At 48.1% G+C, this 9,806-nt stretch overlaps 1 protein-coding gene across 1 annotated transcript; it reads left to right on the forward strand.

Annotated features, from left to right (window-relative positions):
* Window positions 1-1,120: 1,120 nt before the first annotated feature.
* On the forward strand, window positions 1,121-9,419 carry RGS2 (regulator of G protein signaling 2). Its single transcript, XM_038758124.1, has 5 exons — window positions 1,121-1,269; window positions 6,950-7,045; window positions 7,143-7,204; window positions 7,920-8,086; window positions 8,603-9,419. Exons 1-5 carry the CDS (start codon window positions 1,175-1,177, stop codon window positions 8,795-8,797), a joined length of 615 nt encoding a protein of 204 aa, XP_038614052.1. The 5' UTR covers window positions 1,121-1,174; the 3' UTR covers window positions 8,798-9,419.
* The last annotated feature ends 387 nt before the right edge of the window (window positions 9,420-9,806 follow it).

The raw sequence follows: 9,806 nt of genomic DNA on the forward strand, positions 1-9,806 counted from the left end.
TAAATAGAATAGATATGTAATAAATAGAATAGGAGGGGGAGACAGAGAACAAAACCAAACATACTAACAAAATAAAATAAATAGAATAGATATGTAATAAATAGAATAGATATGTAGAGAGATGGTCCCGACCCAACAGCGGGCTCACAGTCTAGAAGGGGAAGACAGACAACAATACATATTAACACAATAAAATAAATAGAACAAGCATGTACAAATAAAATAAATAGATAATAATAAATAAGTGTGGACCTGGGCGGTGATTGGACGGGACGCGCCGGCCTCTCCCCCCTCGGGTGGAGTGGGCGTGGCTTCGTGTGGATCTGGACGGTGATTGGACGGGACGCGCCGGCCTCTCCCTCCTAGGGGGAGTGGGCGTGGCTTGGTGTGGGACTGGGCGGTGATTGGACGGGACGCGCCGGCCTCTCCCTCCTAGGAGGGAGTGGGCGTGGCTTAGTGTGGGACTGGGCGGTGATTGGACGGGACGCGCCGGCCTCTCCCTCCTAGGAGGGAGTGGGCGTGGCTTAGTGTGGGACTGGGCGGTGATTAGACGGGACGCGCCGGACGCTCCCTCCAGGGGGGAGTGGGCGTGGCTTAGTGTGGATCTGGACGGTGATTGGACGGGAGGCGCCGGCCTCTCCCTCCTATGGGGGAGTGGGCGTGGCTTGGTGTGGGACTGGGCGGTGATTGGACGGGACGCGCCGGCCTCTCCTCCCTCGGGGGGGAGTGGGCGTGGCTTAGTGTGGATCTGGGCGGTGATTGGACGGGACGCGCCGGCCTCTCCCCCCTCGGGGGGGTGGGCGTGGCTTAGTGAGGGTCTGGACGGGACGCGCCGGCCTCTCCCTCCTAGGGGGGGAGTGGGCGTGGCTTGGTATAGGACTGGACGGTGATTGGACGGGACGCGCCGGCCTCTCCCCCCCTCCGGGGGTGGGCGTGGCTTAGCGAGGGTCTGGACGGTGATTGGACGGGACGCGCCGGCCTGAGCGTGACGTCATCGGGGGTTCCCGTCCGCGGCCAATCAGCGGCGCGGGGGCGATCCCGGCCCCGCCCCCCGGGGGGTTCCGCGGCTATAAAGGGGCCCCGCGGACGGCGCCGAGCGTCATTCGGCCCTACTTACTGAGCGCCCCCGGCGTGCAGCGCACTGTGCTGAGCGCTCGGGCGGGCCGAGTCGGGGATGTTGTCGGGCTCCGTGGTCCTGACCGTCCGGCAGCAGCGGGAGCCCGGAGACCCCGGCGACCAACACAAGCGGGACAAGATGAAGCGGACTCTGTAAGTGACGCTCCCCGGCAGGCGCTCAGTACAGTCCCCCCCCCCCCCCCGCCCCCGGGGGTCCGAGGGCGGCCACAGCGGGCGGCCTTCACACACTCAGCCCCCTCCTTCCTCCCTCTAGGTGGCCAACTTGGACTCCCCAAGCGCTTAGTACAGTGCTCTGCACACAGTAAGCGCTCAATAAATACCATTCATTAATTAATTGATTCCTCCCCCTCTCCATTCATTCATTCAGTCGTATTTACCGTCTCTCTATGTTGCCAATTTGGACTCCCCAAGCGCTTAGTACAGTGCTCTGCACACAGTAAGCGCTCAATCAATACCATTCATTAATTTATTGATTCCTCCCCCTCTCCATTCATTCATTCAGTCGTATTTACCGTCTCTCTATGTTGCCAATTTGGACTCCCCAAGCGCTTAGTACAGTGCTCTGCACACAGTAAGCGCTCAATCAATACCATTCATTAATTAATTGATTCCTCCCCCTCTCCATTCATTCATTCAGTCGTATTTACCGTCTCTCTATGTTGCCAATTTGGACTTCCCAAGCGCTTAGTACAGTGCTCTGCACACAGTAAGCGCTCAATAAATACCATTCATTAATTAATTGATTCCTCCCCCTCTCCATTCATTCATTCAGTCGTATTTACTGTCTATGTTGCCAATTTGGACTTCCCAAGCGCTTAGTACAGTGCTCTGCACACAGTAAGCGCTCAATCAATACCATTCATTAATTAATTGATTTCTCCCCCTCTCCATTCATTCATTCAGTCGTATTTACCGTCTCTCTATGTTGCCAATTTGGACTTCCCAAGCGCTTAGTACAGTGCTCTGCACACAGTAAGCGCTCAATAAATACCATTCATTAATTAATTGATTTCTCCCCCTCTCCATTCTTTCATTCAGTCGTATTTACCGTCTCTCTATGTTGCCAATTTGGACTCCCCAAGCGGTTAGTACAGTGCTCTGCACACAGTAAGCGCTCAATAAATACCATTCATTAATTAATTGATTCCTCCCCCTCTCCATTCATTCATTCAGTCGTATTTGCCGTCTCTCTATGTTGCCAATTTGGACTTCCCAAGCGCTTAGTACAGTGCTCTGCACACAGTAAGCGCTCAATAAATACCATTCATTAATTAATTGATTTCTCCCCCTCTCCATTCATTCATTCAGTCGTATTTACCGTCTCTCTATGTTGCCAATTTGGACTCCCCAAGCGCTTAGTACAGTGCTCTGCACACAGTAAGCGCTCAATCAATACCATTCATTAATTAATTGATTTCTCCCCCTCTCCATTCATTCATTCAGTCTTATTTACTGTCTCTCTATGTTGCCAATTTGGACTCCCCGAGCGCTTAGTACAGTGCTCTGCACACAGTAAGCGCTCAATAAATACCATTCATTAATTAATTGATTCCTCCCCCTCTCCATTCATTCATTCAGTCGTATTTACCGTCTCTCTATGTTGCCAATTTGGACTTCCCAAGCGCTTAGTACAGTGCTCTGCACACAGTAAGCGCTCAATCAATACCATTCATTAATTTATTGATTCCTCCCCCTCTCCATTCATTCATTCAGTCGTATTTACCGTCTCTCTATGTTGCCAACTTGGACTCCCCAAGCGCTTAGTACAGTGCTCTGCACACAGTAAGCGCTCAATCAATACCATTGATTGATTGATTCCTCCCCCTCTCCATTCATTCATTCAGTCGTATTTGCTGTCTCTCTATGTTGCCAATTTGGACTTCCCAAGCGCTTAGTACAGCGCTCTGCACATAGTAAGCGCTCAATAAATGCGATTGATGATGATGATGATGATTTACTGAGCGCTTACTGTGTGCAGAGCACTGGACTAAGCGCTTGGGAAGTCCAAGTCGGCAACGTAACTTACCTCCTTCCCCTCCCCACAGCACCTGTATATATGTCTGTACCTATTTATTACTCTATTTTACCTGTACATATTTATTCTGTTTATTTTATTTTGTTAATGTGTTTTGTTGTCTGGCTCCCGCTGTTGGGTAGGGACCGTCTCTCTATGTTGCCAACTTGGACTTCCCAAGCGCTTAGTACAGTGCTCTGCACACAGTAAGCGCTCAATCAATACCATTGATTGATTGATTCCTCCCCCTCTCCATTCATTCATTCAGTCGTATTTACTGAGCGCTTACTGTGTGCAGAGCACTGTACTAAGCGCTTGGGAAGTCTAAGTTGGCAACGTAACTTACCTCCTTCCCCTCCCCACAGCACCTGTATATATGTTTGTACCTATTTATTACTCTATTTTACCTGTACATATTTATTCTATTTTATTTTGTTAATGTGTTTTGTTGTCTGGCTCCCGCAGATGGGTAGGGACCGTCTCTATATGTTGCCAACTTGTACTTCCCAAGCGCTTAGTGCAGTGCTCTGCACACAGTAATTGCTCAATAAATACAATTGAATGAATGAATGAGCCCCCTCAGTAAGCGCTCAATAAATACGATTGAATGAATTTATTCTATTTATTTTATGTTGTTAATATGTTTGGTTGTCTGTCTCCCCCTTCTAGACTGTGAGCCCGCTGTTGGGTAGGGACCGTCCCTCTATGTTGCCGACTTGGACTTCCCAAGCGCTTAGTACAGTGCTCTGCACACAGTAAGCGCTCAATAAATACGATTGAATGAATTTATTCTATTTATTTTATGTTGTTAATATGTTTTGTTTGGTTGCCCGTCTCCCCCTTCTAGACTGTAAGCCCGCTGTTGGGTAGGGACCGTCTCTAGATGTTGCCAACTTGGACTTCCCAAGCGCTTAGTCCAGTGCTCTGCACACAGTAAGCGCTCAATAAATATGATTCAATGAATTTATACTATTTATTTTATTTTGTTAATATGTTTTGTTTGGTTGTCTGTCTCCCCCTTCTAGACTGTGAGCCCGCTGTTGGGTAGGGACCGTCTCTCTATTTTGCCAACTTGGACTTCCCAAGCGCTTAGTACAGTGCTCTGCACACAGTAAGCGCTCAATAAATACGATTGAATGAATGAGCCCCTCCTTCCTCTCCACCTCCTTCCCCTCCCCACAGCACCTGTATATATGTATATATGTTTGTACGGATTTATTACTCTATTTATTTTACCTATACATATTTATTCTATTTATTTTATCTTGTTAATATGGTTTGTTTAGTTGCCTGTCTCCCCCTTCTAGACTGTGAGCCCACTGTTGGGTAGGGACCGTCCCTCTATGTTGCCGACTTGGACTTCCCAAGCGCTTAGTACAGTGCTCTGCACACAGTAAGCGCTCAATAAATACGATTGAATGAATGAATGGACTGAGCGCTGCCCTTTCCCTCTGCCCTAGCGGTCCGGGGTACTAATAATAATGATGTAATAATAATGATGATGGCATTTGCTAAGCGCTTACTACGTGCCAAGCACTGTTCTAAGCGCTGGGGGAGATACAAGGTAATCAGGTTGTCCCACGGGGGGCTCCCCGTCTTAATCCCCATTTTAATAATAATAATAATAATAATGGTATCTTTAAGCGCTTACTATGTGCAAAGCACTGTTCTAAGCACTGCGGAGGTTACAAGGTTGTCCCACCGGGGGCTCACAGTCTTAATCCCCATTTTCCAGATGAGGTAACTGAGGCACAGAGCAGTCAAGTGACTTTCCCAGAGTCACCCAGCTGACAAGTGGCGGAGCCAGGATTTGAACCCCTGACCTCTGACTCCAAAGCCCGGGCTCTTTCCACTGAGCCACGCTGCTTCCCATTTTCCAGATGAGGGAACTGAGGCCCAGAGAAGTGAGGTGACTTGCCCAAAGTCACCCAGCGGACAATTGGCGGAGTCGGGATTCGAACCCACGGCCTCTGACTCCCAAGCCCGGGCTCTTTCCACTGAGCCACACTGCTTCTCTAAGCGCTGAGCGCTCACTGTGTGCGCATCGCTCTGCCAAGCGCTTCGGTTTCCCTCTGCCCAATCGATTGATGGTGTTAATGGAGCGCTCACTATGTGCAGAGCACTGTATTAAACGCTTCGGTTTCCCTCTGCCCTATTGATCCATGGTACTAATGAGGCGCTCACTGTGTGCAGAGCACTGTACTAAGCGCTCGGAAGAGTACCGATTTGGTTGTATCCACCCCAGCGCTTAGTGCAGTGCCTGGCACGTAGTAAACGGTTAACAATTACTATCATTATTATTATTACTATTATTAAGCATGGCTCAGTGGAAAAAGCACGGTCTTGGGAGTCAGAGGTCATGGGTTCGAATCCCGCCTCCGCCACATGTCTGCTGCGTGACCTTGGGCAAGTCACTTCACTTCTCTAGCCTCGGTTACCTCATCTTTAAAATGGGGATAAAGACTGTGAGCCCCACGTGGGACAACTTTGATTTCCTTGTATCCTCCCCAGCGCTTAGAACAGTGATTTGCACATAGTAAGCGCTTAATAAATGCCATCATTATTATTATTATTATTAACAAATGCCATTATTATCATTATTACCGTATAAGAGTGGGTAGGCTCATTCCGTGCCCACGGCCAAGCCAGTTTCCCCAGTAGAGGGGCAGAGAGAGGAAATTCAACCCAACGGCATCAACCTCGAATGAACTACAGTGTGTACTACCTTTTTTGACCCTCCTTATTAAGCGCTTACTATGTGCCGGGCACTGTACTAAACGCTGGGAGAGTGAGGAGATTCATTCAGTCGATCGTATTTGCTAGCTTACTGGGTGCCAAGCACTGCCTTCCCCACAGCACCTGTATATATGTTTGTATATATGTATATATATACATATATATGTATATATATATGTATATGTGTTTGTACATATTTATTACTCTATTTATTTTACCTGTACATATCTATTCTATTTATTTTATTTTGTTAGTATGTTTGGTTTTGTTCTCTGTCTCCCCCTTTTAGACTGTGAGCCCACTGTTGGGTCGGGACTGTCTCTATATGTTGCCAACTTGTACTTCCCAAGCGCTTAGTACAGTGCCCTGCACACAGTAAGCGCTCAATAAATACGATCGATTGATTGATTGATTGATTGCCCTAAGCGCTTGGGAGAGTACCCTCCAACAAACGGACACGTTCTCTGCCCACAACGAGCGATCATCAGGTTGGACACAATCTCTGTCATTCATTCATTCATTCAATCGTACTTATTGAGCGCTTACTGTGTGCAGAGCACTGTACTAAGCGCTTGGGAAGTCCAAGTTGGCAACATAGAGAGACCCACAGAGAGCTCAGGATTTATAGGAGGGAGTATTAGTTGAGAAACAGTGATTTATTTATCCTGTTATTGTCCCCAGGCTGAGTTCAGCAGCGCCTGTCTAAATGCTAGGGCTTTTCCTCCCAAATTTACAGCTTTGTTTTTCCCGTAATTTTTGTCATTGCTCAGCTCTCCCCACCTGAGTCGGTTTTGGCAAATACGAAAAGACACGGGCGTTATTGAGTCCGAGCCATTGGAAAAACCTACGCTCGGGCTCAGAACTCCGGAATTCAGAATCCGAACTCCAAATCCAAAATCGCAAAAGCAGGCCGCGAAACCGAGGCAAAGAGCGCTTTTCAGTAGGAAACTTACACCTTGGCCCGGCTGTTAAAGTCGTGCTTTAGATTTTGTCGATCGGTAAAATGTGCAATGTTGCCATGTCCCGAACAAGGTCTCATTTACGCGTCTGTTTTTTTCCTAGAATGAAAGATTGGAAGACCCGCCTGAGTTACTTCTTACAGAACAACTCCTCGGCCGGGAAGCCAAAGTCCAAGGGCAAACAGCAAGCCTACATTCGGTAAACTTAAATTTGAACGATCGGATTTTTTGGGGTCTTCATTTTTCCCAAACATTTTGTCCCAGACTAACGTGGTTTCCTTGAACGTGCCTTGTAGCCCTTCTCCTGAAGAAGCACAGCTGTGGTCAGAAGCATTCGACGAGCTCCTGGCCAGTAAATGTAAGTTCTTCTGTTATTCAGAATAGCCTCTCCGGCTCCTCTAAGGCATCTTAATTGCTCTAATTGAGCTATCTTGAATAAGGATTTGAATTGGAAACTGTGTCTTGAAAGAAAGCACTTCTGTCCTAGAACTTTTAGCCAACTCTGACTAGCTCTCAAAAGTAGCATTGTGCACTTCAAAATACTTTTCTCCCTATTCCGATAAGGCGCTAAGGTTTTTTTTTTTCCCCCCTCCCTCCTCTCCCAAGTGGTTCTTGTTGCTTTGGCTCAGAAACCATGCTATAGGGTTGGGGGGAAGGGGAGATGGCCTGAAGACGCACCTTGACATTTGTTTTTAGTTAAGGTTACAGTCAGTTTTTCCACTGGGAACTTGCTCTTGACAGGGTTTGTGGTTACACTGTAAATATTTTGCTTCAGATTCATAGTTAAGGTAAATCTTTAGATAGAAGTAGATAAAAATGGCAGGGGGCCAACTTACAGCATTAATTCACTTGCCTGGAAGGCCAAACCTCTTCCTGGGTTTGAAGTGAAACTTGGCTTGTGGCTGCAATCTTCCCGAACACGTAGCACAGTGCTTTGGTACGTAGTCAGCATCGAATAAATGCCATCGGAATCGTAGTCCGATCTGGTCGTTGGAATCGGAGGAATTAATAGTAAGGGGTGGAAATGTCCGATCAGACGAATCCAAGTGACGTCCGTCTCCTCTCCCTTCCAGACGGTCTTGCTGCGTTCAGGGCTTTTCTGAAATCTGAATTCTGTGAAGAGAATATCGAGTTCTGGCTGGCCTGCGAAGACTTCAAGAACACCAAGTCCCCGCAGAAGATGACATCAAAGGCCAAGAAAATTTACACCGACTTCATAGAAAAGGAAGCGCCGAAGGAGGTGTGTTTCTCAGAGCCGGCGAACTTGGTTTTCACGTCAACTTAACGGGGGGAGGCGTTCCTTCTTTAACCCTAGCCAAGCTGCCCTTGCAAAATAGTCAAGTAAAAATTGATCATATTTATTCAGAGCTTACCATATGCAGAGCACCTGAGTGCTTACTGTATGCAGAGCACGGTTCTAAGCACTTGAGAGAGTAGAATACAATACGGTTGGTAGATATGTGCCCTGCCCATAAGGAGCTTGCAGTCTAGAGAAACTAGACTGTGAGCCCACTGTTGGGTAGGGACCGTCTCTGTATGTTGCCAACTTGTACTTCCCAAGCGCTTAGTACAGTGCACTGCACACAGTAAGCGCTCAATAAATACGATTGAATGAATGAATGGAGAAAGTAAATCGGTGACTTTAGACAACCAGTGTTGTAGACTCTTATCCGGTCGTGATTTTAGCTAGGTCAACTTCCTTACCTGTCTCGAAATACCGAGCATGACGGGCCCCCTCTCTCTCCTCTTATTTCAGATAAACATAGACTTTCAAACGAAAACCCTGATCGCCCAGAGCATCCAAGAGGCTTCGAGCGGCTGCTTCACTACAGCCCAGAAGAGAGTGTACAGCCTGATGGAGAACAATGCCTATCCGCGATTCTTGGAGTCAGAGTTTTACCAGGACTTGTGCAGAACATCCCGGATGAGCAGGGAGCCTCAGGGAACATGAACCCGGGGCCAAGGAAGTGATCCTTCTCATTGAGAAAGATGGCTCCCGATCCCGACAGAACGAATAAACTGGCCCGCGGTGGCAACCCTTAACGCAACCCCGGGCGGATTGAAACACTGACTGAGCGCTTCTCTAGGAAGCCATTCGGGGACGAGAACGAATGCCTCGTCTAATCGCTGTGAGTGTGTGTGTGATTGTACATATGTATTTATCTCGCGGTAGAGAAGGGAGAATCTGGGCCAGACATGATCTTCCAAGATCACGCATCTCTGCCTAAGTGACGTGGGGGTCCGTGGCCTTTATTGAATTGACGGTACCCTCTCTCTCCGTCCGGCTAAACGTTGCTAACTTGTCGGTCTCGGTCCCGTATCGGATCGCAAGCGCCCCTTTTCCCTCACCCCCATCCCGCTTTCGGAGAGCGACCTCGTTGTGCTGGGGAAGCTGGGCTCTGATACCGTGATAAAATGTAGAAGCCTGAAGCGTCTGTAAGCGTGGAGGTGATGTTTCTTGGTGTGTGAGACTGAGGTGATGCTGAGCACCACCACAATGCCAAACTCTGCCTTGAAGGCAGCTAAACTTCAATGAAGTAGTCTTTCGAGGACCTGTTTTTAATAAATTATTTTGTTACTTAAAAGATCGACTCGCTGTCTCTCTCTGGCTCCACTCCCCCTCCCCGCCACCTTTTTTTGACGCGTGGGAGCCTGAAAAGGAAGAACGTTCTTCGGTCCATTCTAATTTAACCAAGTGGGGACTTCCTCTAACTAGGTTGGCTGCTGCCTATGGATTCGCATCTTCTCGAAGAGGCCTTCCTTGACTTACTCCTCCCTTCCTCTTCTTCCTCTCCCTGCTGTCGCCCTGCCTTGCTCCCTTCATTCCCCCCAACCCCGCACTGACCCAAGCCCCACAGAACTTATGTACATGTCTGTCATTTATTAACATCAATATCCATCTCCCCCTTCAGACTGTAAGCTCCCTGTGGCAGGGAATGTGTTTGTTTTGTTTTTATGGT

Source organism: Tachyglossus aculeatus, chromosome 16, assembly GCF_015852505.1.
Source record: "Tachyglossus aculeatus isolate mTacAcu1 chromosome 16, mTacAcu1.pri, whole genome shotgun sequence".
NCBI lineage: Eukaryota > Metazoa > Chordata > Mammalia > Monotremata > Tachyglossidae > Tachyglossus > Tachyglossus aculeatus.

What these genes read in the sequence shown, in the direction of transcription:
- RGS2 (XM_038758124.1), top strand. Translation starts at nt 1,175, where the DNA reads ATGTTGTCGGGCTCCGTGGTCCTGACCGTCCGGCAGCAGCGGGAGCCC. An exon ending in AAACAGCAAGCCTACATTCG is followed by an intron (nt 7,046 to 7,142) that starts GTAAACTTAAAT and finishes CGTGCCTTGTAG; the next exon opens with CCCTTCTCCTGAAGAAGCAC. An exon ending in CGAGCTCCTGGCCAGTAAAT is followed by an intron (nt 7,205 to 7,919) that starts GTAAGTTCTTCT and finishes TCTCCCTTCCAG; the next exon opens with ACGGTCTTGCTGCGTTCAGG.